This window comes from Orcinus orca, chromosome 9 (assembly GCF_937001465.1).
Source record: "Orcinus orca chromosome 9, mOrcOrc1.1, whole genome shotgun sequence".
NCBI classification, from domain to species: Eukaryota; Metazoa; Chordata; class Mammalia; order Artiodactyla; family Delphinidae; genus Orcinus; species Orcinus orca.
Window position 1 is genome coordinate 29,352,124 of NC_064567.1, and position 20,792 is coordinate 29,372,915.

General features: G+C 36.5%; 1 protein-coding gene across 1 annotated transcript in view; it reads left to right on the top strand.

The window, feature by feature from the left end:
* Positions 1-20,792, top strand: part of TSPAN12 (tetraspanin 12) — a 66,163-nt gene that overhangs the window by 22,744 nt on the left and 22,627 nt on the right. The window contains exons 5-6 of the mRNA XM_049715226.1: positions 15,535-15,609; positions 19,719-19,826. Coding sequence (XP_049571183.1) covers positions 15,535-15,609; positions 19,719-19,826 — 183 coding nt within the window. The remainder of the gene's footprint in view (positions 1-15,534; positions 15,610-19,718; positions 19,827-20,792) is intronic.

Consider the following 20,792-nt stretch of genomic DNA (forward strand, 5'->3'; position numbering starts at 1 on the left):
AGATAGACGACAAATAATAGTTTCGTATAAGTTTGTCCCATGCAATATTTAGGATATACATCTACTAAAACATTATTTTTTATCTGAAACTCAGATTTAAATGAGCATCTTGTATTTTTACTTGCTGAATTTGGCAACCCTGCTCTAACCAGATTTGTTCTTAATAAATATGAAACTGTCACAGAACAGCAACTTTTATATACATATAGGAGGATATTACAAGTAATTAAATTCTAATTATATTGGGAAAACAAGCCAAAATGAATAGGAAGATAAGCTTGAATGTGCCATGACTTTCAAAGTAATTTTGGTAACAGAAATTCCTTTTCTCTTTACAAGAGAAATTAAAGCTAAATGGAAATTGGTTTCAAGCTTTAGATGGGTACTTCCCAAGGCTTTTAGCTGTAGACTAAATGAAATTCATTTGTTATTGCAGTTCTACCTTGCTATTAACAGAGGCATTAGGAAGGCAGTGCCAGCTCAGGGGGAATGTAAACAGATTGAACAGACATGTTTACAATATCGACAACAGCTGAACGTCACCGTCAGGAGATCGTCATTTGTCAGAGAGTGATGCTAATATATGCTCGGCTGCCAGCAAACCACAACTTGTCAGGCACTCGTCAGAAATTAAGTTGCCTGCGCCTTACATGTTTAAGATCAGTACCTTGTATTTAAAAGGGAAGGTTTTCTTTTCTTTTTTTTTCACTTTTATTATCCCAGAGAATTTGCACATAGCTAGTGATTGTGTGGAAGCACTTTTAAAGCTTTCTTAAAATATCCAGTGGTTGAATCAGATTTGAAATGATTCTCTTAAGAGAAATCAAGTACGTTTTTAATGGCCATGGAGAAATTAACCATCCTCAGTTTTCTGTTATTTAAAATCATAATGCAAAACAGGAATATCTTTAAATAGTAGTTAATTTTCTACTGACTCTGTTTAAGTCTTTCTTTTAACTAGTTATACATTTAATAATTATACAGCTCCTTATAACCCATTAAGTTAAAATTAAATTATTAAGTTAAATATCTTTATTATTTGCTATTTATAGTTTTGGTTGATAGCCTAGCACCTTTATTTCTAAATCAAAGTCCATCATATCATTGATTGCACGTTCAGCATCTACCCAGAGTTTCACTCTGTTTTCTCAGAAAATACTTATAGCAACTTTATATGGTTAGACTTATTTTACACCTGAAGGGAAGTAGGATGCCTGAAGATACACACCTGCTAGCTGCTTTCACTAGCATTCAGATTCAACTTATACAAGTCTATATGTGTTTCATTCCAACGCCCAGTGACTGGAATACATTTAATTAATTAATGGCACTATTTCTATAAAACTTAAATATGCTTCATCTGTAATCCAAGGTATTCAGTAGTCATTCAGTTTTTTAAAATATAATCTTTTAATGTCCTTATTAAGGAAGGAACTCTAAAAATTCGACCATCGTTCTCCCTTATCCTGTCCAAGAATCAAACAACTTCTCTTTCCCTTTCTGCTCTCTGTCCTTCTCCTCTCTTTCCTTTTTCCCTCTGTAAACATATACTGAGTACTCAGTCTGTGATAGACATGAGATACAAAGATGAAATGGGCGACTGCAAAGAAAATATCACAGCACAATACAGTATTAAGGTTATAAATAAATTAGTGTGGGAACCCTGAACAAGGAGCGGTTGGAGATTTCCAGTAGGTTGGGCAGGAGAGTCTTTATTTGAGCTGGATGTTGAAAATGTGTAAGAGTATTCTGGTGGAGGAGGGAAGCCACATGAAGAGTATGTGCAAAGATACAGAAGAATGAAAGAACATGGCAAGTTTAGGCAAAACTTAGAAGTTCCGTGTAACTATGGTGTCAGTGAAAAGCGCATGAAGTAGTCCAACCATGAAGGTCTTTGTAGGAGGGTCTGATGTTATCCCTTGGACTATAGAGAGTCAATGGGTGTTTCCAGCATTTAATGAAATGATAACATTAAGGGCTGGAGGCATTGGGAAGGCTGGTTAGTGGTTATACCCTAGTCTTTGGAAGCCATGCACGAGGTCTAGACTAAGACTAGGGTTTGAGGACTGAGTGGAAGGCAGCTGAATTCAGCAGACTTTGCTGAGATCGAATTTTTGCACTTGATAGTAATGTTTGTATTACTTGACATGAGGAAACGGGGTATTATTCAATATGTATGCGTTTTTCATCTAATAGAAACATATCCCTTCAATATATGCGTTTTATTTTGACATGTTAACTAGAATTCTTTTAGAGCTATAGCTTTAAAATTTAGTTGTTAAACTCACAAAAATTTCAAGCAGAGGAAACTGAAGATGACGTAGGCATTTCTGCATCCGGAGGCTCAGCTTGCACATCTCGGTTTTGTATGCACACAAAGCCCAGGACAGAGTTCCATTAACCTTTCTGTTTCTTCAGTGATGTTGGTTTGACTGTCTCTAATTATACCCCAGAAAAGCACACAAGCAGACGTCTCTGAAAGGAAATGTCATGATATTCATGCCCTTAGTGGTGGGTCTTTGTGACAGGATCTTGAGTGTTCTTTGGACTTTTTGCTTACTTTAGGGTTTGAAGTATGAATGGCTCAAGGTTTTGTATTTCTGACTTTGGTATAATTTAGGTATACTCTGTCATGGTACGCATTTTAAGCTTTGTTATATATTGTTTCATATTATATACATTTGCGATAGCTTTGGTTAAATATAAGCCATATAAATCTATACCCATTGATTTGGTGAATATCCCTAGTCTGTTCAGGGTTCAGTGACAGATATTTCTCAGGCAGCACGTGCTCTGAAGGGGTGATTCTGCTGTGGTTGCTGGTTACAGGTTCAGCAAATGCTACCTTGAGGTTAATTCAGCAATTGTGTAGAGTTTTTGCTTTCACATCTGGGTCCAACATCTATTGACTTCCTTTGGCCAAGGTAAAACAGTAGCTATTCATTCAAAATCATATCAGTGTCTAGATGACTCAGGAAACAGAGTTAAATCAATAGACAAGCAAATGACACATGTAGAAGACGAGAGAATTAAGTCGCTTAAGCTATAATGAGGAAAGTAGCTTTCAGAAAACCTGTATAGAAAAATGAGGTTGAATATTTACTTAATATGCAATATCTGATGAATTTGATGACTAAATAATAGCTTATGAATTAAAGGGTTTTTTCATGAAATTTCCTAAATTAAAAACACCTACTTTTTCAGAATTGTGATCCATATGTTTCCCCCTTTATTCGTAGAAGGGATTTTTTTTTTTTTTTTGGCCTCGCTGCATGGCATGTGGGATCTTAGTTCCCAGACCAGGGATCGAACCTGTGCCCCCTGCAGTGGAAGCATGGAGTCTTAACCACTGGGCCAACAGGGAAGTCCCCATTTCCCCCTTTATTCAGTTAAAGGGTTATTACGGACTCCAATTATGTGCTCAGATTAAGATGAATCTTCTCAGCTCACATGACAGAAACACTAATTTAAATTTTATTTAAAATGTATAAACACTGTAGTTGTATCGCTTAGTATTCCTCTTAAGCACTGCATTTGAGTTATTCGGAAATAAGTGATTATCCCTGAACTTTCTTTAGATTACCATTATTTTAGTTTTAAAACTTTAAAATTTGGAAACTACAAGTTTCCGCAATATGGTTACAACTATGAAGACATTTTAGAAACGTCTTTAAGAAAGTTGAAATTTTATTAGATGATACGTGCCAATGTAAGAATTGTTGCTAGTTAAGTAAAAATATGAATCTTTTCAGTGCCTCTTCTAGGAAACAAGCATTTAAAATATTATAAATTTTCAGGTTCTGTGCAGGGTTTACACAGCCAAGTTGAAGACACAGACTGATAACTTTTAACAAGACTTGGAGAAGTTTGCCTTATGTAATTAAAATATTTTAATTCTAAAAGTTCTCTTTTGTGTTATTAAAGTACTTTAAAAGAACTGTAAGGAACAATAGATAGCCTTGTTCTACCAAGAGCATTTAATACAAGGACATGAGGAATCATTTGAACTGAGATCTGAGGGGGAGGGCAGAATTTGGATGGCTGGTGATTCATGGGCAGAGGTGGGAGAAGGGCCTTTGCAGGGGAAGCAAGGGACTTTGAGGAATTGAAAGGCTAGTGGAGGGAGCAGCTGTGAAAAGACTCAGAAGCTCATGGAGTGCTTGGCAAAGGGCATGTGTAGGTCATTGGATAGACGTGTGCCAGTCTTACAAGGCTGAGACTTGGCTGTGTGACCTAGGGCCAAATTATGGAGATGTCTTGAATATATCTTGTGCACATACTCTGCAGTGTGAAGTTTTGGGAGCTGCAGAGTGATGGGATATCTCTTTTGCTACATAACCCAGGAAGCAGTGTCTGTTCTTGCTTTCTTCGGGGCCTTTTTCTCATTTACCTGGGAGAAGATAGCTACCTGGTCCTGCCACTCTGGGCTAAGGGGGCTTCACATTTAGAGAACCCTTTTTAATGATGGAAGAGAGAATGGAAGACGTATTTTATTCTAACAATGTGCCTTTACTGATGAAGGAATAAAGGTTTTCAGGTGGGACAGTCTAGCTAATGCTTTAGAATTTTTTTCCCAGATGTACATTGTAAACAAAATTTTATTAATCTGGATGTATTTAATTCAGGTTTAATAGCAAAATTATAGTTAGTAAGCTAAAGTAGGCACCAGGAAACTGGGTGTGGGGCTAGGATGCCCTTAGGGAGACCAGCCAGCCAAGGGCTCTTGTGGAATGGTTTGAACAGTAGTTCTTTGGAATGCTGCCACAATTTCCCAGGCTCAGGGGAAAAAAACGTTCCATAAACAATTGACTAGTAGCAGAGGATTGTTGTAGAACTGCTTAACTTGTTTGAGAACAAACTTTTTAAGCATGTTAGAAGCACTTACCTACAGATAATGGATATGCTCCTTTCAAATCATCATTAATCTGTTTATAAAAGCAGGTCTTTAAGGATCTGCTTATCAATTTTCAATATTCTTATAGCTAAAATATTTGTTGTAACAAGCATGCATTTCTCTAAAATTGATCTGTAATTCATGCTATTTAATTCAAATTGTTCCTTCTACCAATTAGACTGAATTACTGATGTTTGGGCAACTTTGGTGACAATTTAGTGATTTTATCATTATTCACATATGGTTTTCTTTCCCTGAACATTAAGCATGACTGTGGATCAGCTTGTGTTCTTCTACTTTATTATTTTAAAAAAGAAAATACATATTTTTGGTTCAGGAAGAAAGTGTTTTTGCTGGAATAGATTTATCAAGAAGAAAAAAAAGAATGAACCTCTTCACTTATAATAAATATTTGTATTCATGGATTTATAAAATTTAATGGAAACATTTCCCTTTAATACTCTTTTTAACAAATAGGTTTGAGGTTTTTCTGGAGAATGTACAAAGGTAAGTTAAAATGTATATCTTGTCTGAAAATAAAGGTAAAACAAAATAAAGTGATTTAGAAGATACTTTCACAAATATAGTTATAGAATGATTCAAAAGTTATTGCAGATATTAAAGTATGAATTCCCTTCCTACCTAATAAAATCCTTTAAAATTTCCAATTTCCTAATCTGTTGTCTTGTAAATGATGTTGTCCTAAAGACGCCGGTGGTAATGGACTCACTCCTCTTGTGTTTGTGAGGTATCTGGCCGCGTTTGTGTCTGAGAGGCATGAGTTGGATCAGAATTGAGTCTGGTGTTCTTTGACTGTGTTGCTTAGGATACTTCCTCTGTACTTTCCTGCCGAGGTTCTGGTGATGGGGACTCCTGTCTTGCGTTCTGAGGAATAGCCCAGTAATACATAGAAACAACCTCTTCCGAGACCAGAAACACCCTGTAAATCTTTTGCAATGGGGCCGAGCATGCAGACTTTAGCTGACCTGGCTTACAAAGCAACAGAAGCTATATATACATGGTGACCTGTCTAGCGTGTCCAGTTGCTTTATTGCCTTACCCTTAATGTGTTACCTGTCACAATATACATCACTGCCCCCGAGAACCCGTGGCCCCTGGCTAAGTCCCTCTGATTTTGGCATAATACGTTTCTCTGTCTCAGAGTTTGAACAGCGTGTGAAGCAAACGCTTATTAATCTGAACTTCACCAACATCTTCGATAGAGAAACTAGCTCAACAAATTACCAGTGTAAATAAAATGGAAAAGGGGAGTAAATTAACATACACTATTACAAAGATTATTCTATGTATTTATTCAAATGTAAGCATGAACAAAGGACCACAGCATACCGATACTTTCTTACTTTAGCTCACCTTTCTGCATGGGCTCAGGAATGCCAAGACTTTGTTTCTTCAAAAACTTGTTTATAGTTCTAGCTTTTTCTAGATTAGACTGAACTCATCTCATTTATAATTCTTAAAAGAGAGGAAATTTAATGCTGCCTTTTCTTGGAAAATTTTGTAAAGACACACAGAACATGGTGAATAGTTGGCCTTCAGAAAGTACCAAGCCTGTGTCTGCTATGACATCGTTTTGAGACTTGGCTAAAACAGAGGCTTTGTGTGGACGTGTGTTCTAAGCACAAGTGCTCTTGGACTGTTAGTAGTTTAGTCCCGGTGGATTCTTAACAGAATGTCAGCCGTTCCATTATCTTGTACAAATATTTGGCAGTGGAATGCTCTTATTTACTAACTTTAAGTAATATAATATTTTTAAACCTCCAATCACTGGGAAAGGAAAAATAAACAACTGACATAGAGATACTTAGCACTGAAAGCTTGCAGAGTTTAGCGTTTGACAGGGTAGAGACTGGAGTTTATCATTTATCATTTAGTGAATGCAGGCCTTTCATCAAACTTTTTGTTTATTAAAAGAGTTGGTTATGGAGCACGTAGGTAGGAGTCAAAAGGCACCGTGTTTTTAAAATATTCAAATGTCCAGTAAAGTATGTTATATTTTGAAATCGTTTTTATTTGTGGAGAGGTGAGTCTCAGGTTGTATTAATGTTCCAAGATAAGCAAATCTGACTTTTGTGGTTTTAAATTATGTTGAATGTTACTTATGAGAAAACAATCTGAGTTTTTAGTTATGAATTAAGAGACTAGCAGATTAAAATAACTTTTACAGTGTTTATACTTTTTACTTCTCACCCAGTGAAATATATTCTCACTGAGGAGGTTCTGTGATATGTGGTTTATTATCTGCTTTGCTCACACAGAGAAATTTATATATATAAGTGTTTCGTGGAAGACATTACAATTTTGTGTTAATGTAAAAATTCTTTTCCAGTTGGCATTTATACAGGAAAACAGTTTGGAGAATAACTGTTTTGTCTATTTATCGTAGGTTGGATATAGGATTTTTTGTTTCCTTTAGATAGTATATATCGCAGAGTCCTCTATCCATAAAACTGGATATGATGAGGATAAGTTTTATATCAATAGAACATAGTTCCTATTAAAAAGCTCTTAGTAATTGAAAGTATCTTTTCCTATACTTCTCAACTGCTTATAAAGTTTAATATTCTCAATAAATTGATTGGCTTTGTTAGGGCAGATTGCTTTCTTCTTTTCATTAGATTGATAGAAGTTAGAAAGGAAAAATTTTAAATAAATCTATTTTCCCCAAAGTGAAAATTATTTGAAATATTTTGTACAAAACAAACATTACTTTCTTTGAAATTTTATTAAATCAATTATTAACAGTACATAAGTAATACTTATTTCATTTATTAGTGTTTTTATGAAAGTTCAATTTAATGAACTGTTAAGCACTCATTGGCTATATGACATTATATTTCATTATGAAAATTGTAAGATGAATAAGAACAAAAGTTAATTTTACTATTAACTTCAAAAGAAGCTGATCTGACTGATTTAATGTAAGGTCAAAACATAAAAAGAGATGGAATTACTGAGACAAAGTGTCAAGGAATTTGATATAGTAGTTAAAGCAGCATTTGTGCCTTTAATTAGGCATTATTTGGAGGAGCGAAAAAGGAATTTTTTTGCCATCCTTAAAACTTTGATATTACTGGTAGTCTTTTTTTTTTTTTTCCTACTGAAAAGGTCAGAGATGGGAATGTAGGTGTTTTAATTCAAAGACAAGAAAGGTTTTGTAAATACCCGCGTGAACATGTACTTGTGTGCATTTGTGTTCAGTAGTGGAGGGGTCTATAGATGATGGATCATGAGGTATTGCTAACACCACTGCCAACATCCGTGATATAATATGTACTATGTGCCAGCCACTACTGTATGTGCTTTATGTGTATTGGATCATTAAATTCTCCCAACTATACTATAAGGTTGCCACGATTGTTATCTCCACTTTATAGATGAAGACACAGAGACACAGAAAGGTTAAGTGATTTGCCCAACTACGAAGTGGTAGAGCTGGGATCTGAATCCAGGAACTGTGCTCTGAAAAACTTAGTGTTCTGTTGCCTCTCAATGTACCTAGCTCCATTTTCTCTTTTCAAACATACAGCTAATGATATTTTTGTAATATGTTTTGGGGAATAACTTACACAATGTATATATATACCTTTGACATAATAAATGTACATACATACATTTGCACATACACATATATACCTATAAGAATACTTTATTTTTTACATACTTTTTATATACTTTTAATTTTGTATACTCACAATACTTGATTATATATACAAACGTGTGTTTCTTGAGCAAATAAACTAAATCCAAGCCTCCCTCCTTGAACGAAATTGCCCATAACATAGAGTTCTAAACTTCAAAATTTTGTGACTGAAGTGAATTCTCCAAGTTGGAAAATAATCCAGCTCGCATTGATTTGAGCAGACTGCCTGTGTGGTTTTATGAGCAATATTGGAGGAGACATTCAAATTTCCAAATAAGGTCTAGTGAAAGAGACCTCTGGGGTGGGGGGGCGGGTCTGTAAATCACATTTAAATATAAACTTTTTGCATTTTGTTACGGAATCCCTATTTTCAGCTACTGAAGGTACATTTAGGAAAAGGATGACAGCACCTGAGTATAAGTTTCCAATTGCCACCCCCCCTCCTTTACTCCCAATAACCATGAAGTGTAATTGGGCTACTTATAATTTTCAGCCTTTTTGAATTACCTTTTCTGTGTAAAAAATATAAAATCCTCCAGCTACCAGCGTCTTTCTCTTGATTGTCGAGTCTTCGGGGCAGGGCTATTGTTTGTTTTAATTTTATTTTTACTTTTATCAGAGTGCTTCATACACAAAATGTAGAGTAAATTTAATTCCAAAATACTTCTTATGAAAAATAGTAGTCCTCTACCTTTATCATTTTCCACTGCTAAGAAAGAGGCAACTGCTTTCAATTTTTTTTTTTTTTTTGCAGATTCCCTTGGAATTTACTTCCATATCTCTAAATCACATATTTATCTAACTCTTCTCATTCTTTTAGTTTTAAGCCCTATCCATTGACGTCTGTGCAAGATGAGGAACTGGTATCTTTTCCTGCCCTCAGAGCCGCACCACCCTCCAGCCCCGCCCCATGCATACTTCCTCTCTCAGCTCGACACAGATATATTATCATTTTGGTTAGAACAGTGTTTACATGCTCATGACTATGTAAATGTTATTCACAGATGGGCCAGGTAAATTACCAGATTTACTTTTTTCTTTCTGGAATAATACTTTGGGTTTTTTTTTTTGGAATTCGTAACTCTCCTTGTTTTCTATGTTTTTCTGTCTAAATCAACTCTAAACTTCCCCTGGTGTACGTTTTCTCTTCATATATTCAAATATTTGGAGTATGCTATCGATGATTTTTTTTTTTTAAGAAATCTCTCAGTACGTTCTAGACCCACTCCAGTCTAGACTGCTGAAGCTGCTGCCGTCACGCAATACCCCCTTTACTACCATTCTGAGATTTCCTTTGCCTCCCTTTTGTTTTAGATCCCTTGTTTCCTGGAATCCAAGTCATTGTCCTACTCTGTTTAGTCTCTCATTTGAGGTAGCATATCTTCCAGTAGTTTCCTGAAAAACATACATAGGAAATACATTTTTAAAAAAGCCTGCATGCCTAAAAACGGCTTTACATACCCTTACAGGTTAATTCCTTTTTTTTTAAATTTTAATCTTATTGGAGTATAGTTGATTTACAATGTTGTGTTCGTTTCAGGTGTACAGCAAAGTGATTCAGTTATACATATACATATATTCATTCTTTTTCAGATTCTTTTCTCATACAGGTTATCACAGAATATTGAGTAGAGTTCCCTGTGCTATACAGTAAGTCCTTGTTGGTTAACTATCTTATATATAAGTAGTGTGTGTATTTTTTTTAAATTTTATTTTATTTATTTATTTTTTATACAGCAGGTTCTTATTAGTTATCTATTTTATACATATTAGTGTATACATGTGTATGTTAATCTCAAGCTCCTGATTTATCCCTTCACCCCACATTTCCCCTTTGGTAGCCATAAGCTTGTCTTCGATATCTGCACATCTGTTTCTGTTTTCTAAATAAGTTCATTTGTATCATTTTTAAAAAATTAGATTCCACATAGGAGTGATATCATACATGTCTTTCTCTGTCTGACTTAACTTCACTTAGTAAGATAATCTCCAGGTCCATCCATGTTAATTCTAATGGCTATAGAATTATAGGTTGGAAATCATTTTTTTTCCTTAGAATTTTGAAGACATCCTCCTGCTGCCTCTAGCTTCCAATATTTTATTGAGAAATCCAATGCTCTTTTGGTTTTGAACCTCTGCGGAAAAGGTATTTAAATTTGAACTCCAGTTCTGTTTCCCGTATTCTGCTTTATCCTCGACTATACCTAGTGTCCCCAGTCCTGAGACTCTGTTTTACTGGTTCCACAGAATAACCCCTAACTTCTTTACTGGTAGGGGTCGATAGTACCCAGCTACATAGTATAGGGGAGGGGACCTGAGGGCTCTAACTTCTTCCTAAACAAGTTTTCAACAAATCATCCTCTTTTTAGCCCTACTTTCATCCACTTCTGCAAGTATCCAGGGCTTCCAGCACCTAAGCATTTGGAGGGACTCTGTATGTGAATCAGGTTGTTCCCTACTTTCTCCACTACTGATTAAGCATTCAGCTTTTGGGGGACTGCTGAGAAATTTGCTACTCAACTGTTTGTTTTGTACCTTCCCAAATATACTTGCTGTTGTCTTCTTTCCCTTTTCCTTTATCTCTGGGTTTATGTCTTTTAAAATATCCCTTTATTGTTTTAGTGAAGCTTCAACAGGGAGAAGGGATACTACTTTCTTTAGTGGGAGATCCTGGGGAGTGGGGGAGGTGTCAGGGAAGCAGCTCATTTTCATAAATGAATGTTTCTTTCAGAAAAGACCTCCTGGAGATTTTATTCTTTTGTCTGTACACATATAATGAGATGAAATAATCTTTAATACGAGAAATGAATCCCCTTTATTTCTACTGGAGGATGCACTGACTTACAAGTCACCAAGGGTTAAATAGGAAGGTGGGATTTCATGCCTTTACGTTCCTCCTCAAATACATCCAGGGGACAAAGGGACTAGTTAAACTGTGCCATTCTTGCCATTCTGTGGCCAACGCTTTATTTAAAATAACAGACGAATTGATTTCAGTATTTTTAAAAAAGAATTTGGTTTCCCACCCTCCACGCCCTTCCTGCCCTCGTTTCCTAATAAAGATCTTTTGAAAAATACCAGCTATTTTCTCACTAGACAGGGATTTTACTAAAGATTTTACCAAATAACTTGTGGGTTTAGAAGACTCTTTAGAGCGAGTGACACTAACAATCTTTAGGAGGAAATGAACAGTTTTACTTGTTGTCATTCTCCAGTCATAGTTACATCCATTCAAGAAATATTCACTGAGTACATGTTCTATGCCAGGCAGTATGTTAAGTATTTAAAACATAATATCTCTTGTACTCATGGAGTTTATATTCTAATAGATACTACGATATGGTTAATAGTGGCTACCTTTTAGGTAATGCTTCCTGTGGGACAGCACTCTACCTGGTTGAATCCTTAGTGCAACACTGCAAGGCAATTTTAACACTCTCATTTGACAGATGAGGAAATTGAGGCTTAGTGGTTTGCCCAAGGTCATCCAACTGGTATGTAAAGGAGCCAGAATCTGAAGCCAGGTCTATTTTATTTCAAAGCTCATGTTCTTCCATTTGTATAGTTGAAAAAAGTCAACAAAGCAATTTCACCTACAGTGTTTTATCTAATCTTTTGTTATCTAAATCAGTAAGGACACTCATTTCTGAACTGAAAGGTAATTATTCTCGGCTTGAGAGATTTGGTGAAAAAAAAATCACTAATTGCATCATTTTGAGGGTATATCTTATTATCAGCTTGCCTTACTTGATGCAGTTTTTGCATGAACATATGTTTAGGGATAAAACTTATTCATAGAACACAAATTTTAGTTTAATTACAGTAGAAGAACTTAGCTGTTTTAAGAAAGTCTGTATCAACTAATTTTTAAAGCAAATAAAATAGTTTGTTAATGCAAATAATTGCATTCTAAGTCCCTTGTATGAACACTTTCTCAGGCTTTATTTATTTAAAATGTTCAGTTGATAGTAGCTCAGGAAAGATGGGGAGAGTCTGCATATGGTTCCTTAACTATGTAAATTGTCTTACATGTTTAAAGGCACCCTGGACTATCATACTATAATCCTCCAGAAAGACACACAGTAAAACAGAGAGGCAATGTAGTACAGAAATGTGTAAGCAAAGTCAAGGGGAGTCAAATGTTAACAAGAAACTCAGAGCTCAAATTAGTCAGAGAAATTCAAGGAAACCTGAAATTGGTTTTTTCAGTTGGTAAGCTGATCATTATTTCCACTGACATTTATTAAATACCTGCTGTGTGACAGGTCCTGCTTCGGCACTGGGAATAAAATAATGTTTACGAACAAGATCCCTGCCTGCCAGAACCGATGGTCTGGCAGGTTAGTGAGCACAGTGAATTGTGGGTGAGGCAGCCGACTGGTTTAAAAGCTGAAGCCTCTGAAGCTTGATATACAGGAGACAGAGATACCCAGACACACAAGGGGAAGGAGAAGGGTAAAATGCTAAAGAACAAGAGATGAGATACTGGAAAACAATGATGAAGAAGAAACTGCGGCACACTGCAGGGAATGAAGGTCAAATCCAGGAGGAAAGGGCAAGTCCATAGTGGATTGTATTTCACAAACGAGTTCAGAATTGCATTTGTATAATGCTTTACAAATTCAAAATTTTAAATTTTCCAGAACAATTTCCCATGTGTCAAATCAGCCTTGATGATAACAGTGAAGAAGACTTTATTTTTATCTTCATCAGACAGATGAGCAAACTGAAGTCAGGGCAGTTTAATGATTTTTCCAGAGATCACAGACTGTGTTACTTCAGTCTGCTGACTCCAAATTCAGAGCTCTTTCCACTGTTCTAGGACAGCACCCATGGAGGAGAGGGGTGAGTTGCCCTGCAGACTAGCTTGGTACAGACCATCTCAGCAAACCACGTGTGTTGGGAAAGTAAGGGCTTGACAGACACATACTGACGTCATTAGGAGAGATATACACGTGTTTCAATAATGCTGAGGACAGCAGACGGTTTTGTAGTGAAATGTGATATGTATGTACCCTACCTGCCATAACAGAGCTCAACGGGAGTTGTTGCTTAATTCTTCGCTGGCTTTGTTTTATTTAAACTGTGGATTAACACCAAGTTTTATAGATGCCTCACTCAGATCCAGCTCTTAAACTAGTGACTGAGTGATTCTCTGTGCAGTGATCAACACGAGGGTGACTAGGACTCAGAGCTCCCTGAAAAAGAAAATGTAGGCGTAGGGCTTCCCTGGTGGTGCAGTGGTTGAGGGTCCGCCTGCCGATGCAGGGGACACGGGTTCGTGCCCCAGTCCGGGAAGATCCCACATGCCGCGGAGCGGCTGAGCCTACGTGTCCGGAGCCTGTGCTCCGCAACGGGAGAGACCACAACAGTGAGAGGCCCGCGTACCGCACACACACACAAAAATGGAGCCCTTTCCTGATCACCCAGTCCAAGGCAGCTCCCAGTCTCTTTCCATTGTACCACTCTGCTTTTTTTTAACTTTTATTTTTTAAATTTTTTATTGAAATATAGTTGATTTACAATGTTGCGTTAGTTTCAGGTGTACAGCAAAGTGATTCAGTTATACATATATATGTATATATAGCTATTCTTTTTCAGATTCTTTTCCCTTATAGGTTATTACAAAATATTGAGTAGAGTTCCCTGTGCTATATAGTAGGTCCTTGTTGGTTATCTATTTTATATATAGTAGTATGTATATTTTAACCCCAAACTCCTAATTTATCCCTCCCTCCCTTTCCCCTTTGGTACCCATATGTTTGTTTTCTATGTCTCTAAGTCTAGTTCTGTTTTGCAAATAAGTTCATTTGTATCATTTTTTTTTTAGAATCCACATATAAGCATATGATATTTGTCTTTAGACAAATACTTCACTTCTGACTTACTTCACTTAGTATGATAATCTCTAGGTCCACTCATGTTGCTGCAAATGTAATTATTTCATTCTTTTTTGTGGCTAATGTTCCATTGTATGTATATATCACATTTCTTTATCCATTTATCTGTTGATGGCAGGTTAGGTTACTTCCATGTCTTGGCTGTTGTAAATAGTACTGCTATGAACTCTGGGGTGCATGTACCTTTTCAGATTATGGTTTTCTCCGGATATGTGCCCAGGAATGGGATTGCAGGATCATATGGCAACTCTATTTTTAGTTTTTGAAGGAACCTCCATACTGTTCTCCATAGTGGCTGCACCAATTTACATTCCCACAACAGTGTAGGAGGGTTCCTTTTTCTCCACACCACATTCTGCTTTGTTTTCATATATTCTTATCTATTCATATATTATGTAAAAAAAAATTATTGAGCACCTACTCTGTGACAAGGAACACGGTAAATTTCTGCCCTTGATAGAGAGCTGTCATTCCAGTGAAGAGGAATAATCAATAATCATCACTACCCGATCCTTCCACCCTGACTGGCACCATAAATGGAGCGGAGGATTCATGACAGCAGTGGAGTTGTTTTAGTTCTGCTGGAATTAGTGAACTTTCAGAGAACCTCTTCTTTCTCACCCTTTTACTGTTTACTTCTGTAAAGTGACCTCCGCAACTGGAGAAGTGGCAAGGAAAAGCACAAAGAACATGGCTGCAGTGGTCCCTTTAGGACTCCAAAATTTATTTTATGATGCACGTTCTTGAGCAAGTCCTATTGTATACTTTTCACATTAATTTCTTCATTTGTAAAATGAGGTAGTCTTATCCATTGAGTGAATTAATTATGAAAGCATTTGATAAATGAAGCACCATCCAAACGACCCACTTAGGTGAGTATTGAATGCTGTCTGCCGATATCTCAAAATTTGCTGAAATTTTCCCCATCTGCTCCCAAGGGAGGGAGCTTCTTGAATATGTGCCTCCGTTTTCTTGTCCTTTGAATAAACAACACTGAATAATATTTAGCTTGTCTCTGATGACCATATTTTACTTTGAGTCTATCCTAACAGCATTCATTTTCTGTTCTTCTACAGTATTTTGGAAGTTTACTTGTCATTTTCTGTGTAGAACTGGCTTGTGGTGTTTGGACATATGAGCAGGAAATTATGGTGAGTTCAAAATGGAATATAACCACAGTCTGAAACAATATTCCTTCAGCCTTTTAAATCAGATACTCTGGAGTTGTTAGGCACGTGATTATTAATTTGAATGTTCATGCTATCTGGTAACAATGAATACTCCCAATACTTCTGAAATGTAGCATTTTCTTTTCTGTGTCTAAAGCATAGTTCCAAAGCATAATTTGTAATTTTTCATTTCCTCTATTCCTATATATATCTTTAATTCCACAGATTGCTTAAACATGGATATAATAGACTGAAAATTATATATGTTCTAAAATAATTTTACCATCTTCTGAGTGTATAATAGGAAATATTCACATTTGCAACAGGACTTGAGAAAAGTTGAAAAGCTACATGAAAACCTTATAAAATGCTGACTGCAGCTGTACACTGATGGCTAGGAAACATATACCTTCTGTTTGCAGGAAGCCGAACCATCTTCCAAATTAAGAAGTGTGTGTTAGAATGAATGAGAATAAGAGTTTCTTAACCTTAAGATTTTACCAGTCATGTTCGGTATACCACTCCACTTCACCTCTGCTCTATTGGGCATTATTACTTATTTAATGTTTGCTCACTTCATTGGTGAAAATTGGTGCATTGATTATCAGTGAGGTTGAGCACCTTTGCATGTCTGTGAAGTCTGGCTGTTTTTGTGGTGGCAGGTCAGATTCTTCCACTGTGAGCTTCGTAGAGTAATTCTGTTTCAGGAAGATGATGTTTTTTTTCCCCCAACATGTAGTCTTCGGACTGTCTACAGCAGGAGTCCACCAGGGTGATTCTTTAAAATGCACATTATAGGGCTCTAGGCCAGAGCTGCTAGATCGGAATAGAGGAAAAGGCAGGGACTGAGTATCTGCATCTGTGGCAAGTTCCCCAGGTCAGTCTTCAACATTTTAAAATTTAAGAGCTCTTAAGAAGCGAAGCAGATTCTTTTTTTTTTTTAATTTAATTTATTTTTTATACAGCAGGTTCTTATTAGTTATCTATTTTATACATATTAGTGTATATATGTCAATCAAAATCTCCCAATTCATCACATCACCACCACCCATGAAGCAGATTCTTTTACATTTGTTTCTGAGAGGCATTTTGGCAGTTGTGTAAGAAAATTGAAGACATCTCTGGTACTGATGCAGTTATTAAAGATTCTATGGTAAATCTGCTACTGTACTGTGACACTGTTTTGAATACTAAGTGGTAATTACAGACTAGTGGGTACCCTACGTACTTCAATTTACATGTAAACGATACTTTGGCACTGCTACACAGCTGAACCCCTCCGAAAACACTCATGCTTTCAATGTGTGACAACTCTCAGTAAGAAGAGAGAATTTACGGTTATTTTTTTCTCTATTAAAAATTGAAAAGTCAGGGCAGGTTCTAACTAGTTTAATATAAAGTTAAACACTATCTTCAAAACAAAATCTCCTCTTACAATAGGAATGCTCTTGTTGTCTTTGAGAATCATATTTTCACACCATCCCTAGAAACTTGGCATATTCAGGGAATGAAAAAGTGATGGATTCCAGGGACTCAGTTTCGGTGTCTTACTAATTTTTTCTAATTTCAAAAACCACATGGATCTCCTTAACATTCAAGCAATGAGTAGTAAATTGTATAATTAATTCTTGATCTCCTCATCTCAGCTTTTGTGTTCTTTTTGGTAATTAAAAGGTTTTTAAAAATGAGTTTACTTTCTAGTGGATTTAAAAAAATGGCTTGAACAGTGTTTATATCATACTAATATTTGATAAATTTCCTAAATTATAACAAGTTTGAAATGAATTAATTTAAGGTATTTGAAAGGAAATATTTTGACTCTAGTATAATCCTAAGGAACTTGAGGAAACAGAAAGGAATTGATACTTTTTAGATACTTGCTTCTATTCTGTGAAGGGGCCATCTGCAAGTATTTTTTTAGTATCACAATGGTACTAGATGGGTGTACACTGCCGTGCCCGCTGAAGGCATACATCACTGTTTTGCTTGTGTAAATCTTCCCCCATTAAGTCACCAGGATAAAACAAGGGCGGTTTAAAAGTGAAATGTGGAAAGTAGTCCTTTAGGAAAAACGTTTGTCAGAATTTTTTTTTTTATTATTGCCTTTGCACTAATAACAACGTGAATGAAAAGTGCCGTTAAAGTTTATGAGCTGCGAAATTTTGCAGAACCCAGACTTTGCATAGAATGGGCTTTGTGCTCTTCTCTGTTCCATGCAAGGAGCCAATACATGTGTGTTTTCCTTTATGGCCAGAGCACTGTATTTTGTGCCCGAACCTCAGTGACCACCTGTGTTTCTTGCTATATTTGGTTTCAGATCAATTGTGGTCACAAGTGGGAAACAACTTAATTTATTTTGGAAAATAACTTAAAAATAAGACTGTTCTAATAACCAAATCAAGAGATTGAGCATCAGGCAGCCTATTTTCCCATTATTTCTGTATACATGTTCACCTCCCATTCATCATTCCTTCACTAGATGAAATCTGTCAATCATGTTAACTGTTTCAGATTATAAATTTCTAGAGAATTTATTTCACTTATATTTATTTTATGTTCAAAAGGATATGAGATAATAAGAATTTATAGCGCATAGCTTGAACTTTGGTTAGTTCTCTGAACTTTGTTGGAACCAGATGAACACATGGTATACCCAGTCAGCCCATTATTTAGGGAACAAAGTTGTGTGCCCAGGTGTTGGGGTGTTTTCTTTTGTATTGTACATTTCCAAGTAATAAAAAAGAAAATTAACAAAGGAACAAAATGAAGACTTTCTGTGGCCAGGAATTTTTAAACTACTATTGATATTGCTTTTTTTTTTTTTTTTTTTTGCGGTACGGTATGGGCCTAGCCGCTCCGCGGCATGTGGGATCCTCCCGGACCGGGGCATGAACCCACGTCCCCTGCATCAGCAGGCGGACTCTCAACCACTGCGCCACCAGGAAAGGCCGATATTACTATTTTTAAAAATAAGATTTCAAAATATTATGAATATTGAGTTAGTGTCAAATTTGCTTGACTTAGCCCGGTCAGTATTGCTCCATAGATCAGGTGTGGATGTCTGTCTAGTTTCCCAAGAGTTACTTTAATAACACACGTGTGGAGAGACTAGGATTTTTGTGACCCCATTTCTCCTGTAGCACTGTACACAAAACATAACATGATATGCTAATTAGATTTCTTGCCAACTATTGTGTTGTGTACCTGAAGCTGTGTCATGATTAAAAACTGTTCAGGGACATGGTGCTAGGTACCTTAAGAGGCAGAGCACAAAAAAATGCTTTAATTTCAGAACAATTTTTCTAGAATTCTAGCATGCCTCTAAAATCCAACTTTTTTTTTTTTTTTTTTTTTGCGGTACGTGGGCCTCTCACTGTTGTGGCCTCTCCCGTTGCGGAGCACAGGCTTTGGACGCACAGGCCCAGCGGCCATGGTTCACGGGCCCAGCTGCTCCGCGGCATGTGGGATCTTCCCGGACCGGGGCATGAACCCGTGTCCCCTGCATCGGCAGGCAGACTCTCAACCACTGTGCCACCAGGGAAGCCCTAAAATCCACTTTTTGAAAAGTTTACAGACTTATTCTAGAGTGAGGCTTGGCTTGAGCTGAACTCGTTCCCTTAATTCTTCTCCCTTTATTTTAGTTCCATAATCTGCAGTCACTTCAAAGAACCATTTCATAGCATTACGAAATCAAATGAAAGGGCATTTTGCAGCAGGGATCACTTGTTATGAGGAGCTCGGGTGTATCTACAGAACATAGAGCTTTACTTCTTTGTGATTTCCTTGAACTTGATATCGGCATTAAGTGATTTCGCATTATTTTGCTTAATATGAAGTACTTCCTCATTTAGCACAAAAATCTACAAGTAGAGATTGTTTGATAAGTATTTAATAACGCTGAGCTTAATTTAAGCCACAAACAAATACATATTTAAGGCAGTGTTTGGCAATGGCAGTACATTCCAAGTAAGTGTGAGTATGTGGATGAGTCTATGAGTGAGTGTGTGTGCGTGAATCTGTGAATGTATGTGTGTCTGAATGTGGCTGTTTGCATGTTACCGTTGTTGATACTTTGTCTTTTCTATCGCTAGGTTCCAGTACAGTGGTCAGACATGGTCACTTTGAAAGCCAGAATGACAAATTATGGCTTACCGAGATACCGGTGGCTTACTCATGCTTGGAACTTTTTTCAGAGAGAGGTAAGTGCTACCTTTTCTGAGGTAGAGGGTATGGAATAAATGACACACTTTCAAAACAAGTGTTCAGAACTTTGGCTTTGGTCATTTTCCCTGTGCTGAAAAGTTAAGCCGATGATTCAGTTACCACTGGTGTAATTTTTTATTGAGAAATACTTTAAGTAGCTCTATGCCCTGCTTTTCTTCCACCATTTCCGCTTCATTTCCCACGGTTCACATATATTTTAGAATCTTTTAAAAGCCCTTTTGCTAAACTAAATTTTCCTTTTTTAATGAGAATTCATTGATGATTACCCAAGCTCGATTTGAATGGATAATTTTTCATGACTTTTAGAGCTATCTGTAATTTAAACATCATTTGAAAATTTAAAATCATGGGTCTTGTTTGGAAATTAGGACTCAGCATATCATTAAAAGCATGAACTTTCTAGTCAGAAAGAACTTCATTCAAATTCTGGCTCTGCTGCTTACTATTACATGAGCTTCTGTAATTTACTTAACTTCCTTAAGCTTCAGTCTCCTCATCTATAAAATGGGGATAATAAAAGTACCTATCTCCTCCAGGTGTTGAGAAGATAAAATGGGATCATAAGTTATTGTTAACAATAACATTACAAAGTTACGTGCTTTTAGCTTTTCTTACCTACCTTCCATATAGCACTGCATCCCATTATCCTCTCAGACAGGAACTATATTTAGATGTTTAAAATCTGGTGACTTGAAGTTAACCATTGATTCAAACTAAGTTCTTCTCCCAAGCAGTTTCCTTGCGATTGGAGTGACATTCCCAGATGACCAAGTCTATCTCTTTCTTTTACTGGCATTTAAAGCTGGGCTCCAAAGCATTTGAGAATCAGGGTCTTGCACAACAGATGTCCTGCTCCCTGCTCAGTTACTCTGTCTTGGATACAGGCAGAGGTTCAAGTCCAGGATAATCTCCAAATCTGGCTCTTTGTGTTACAGTTGTTG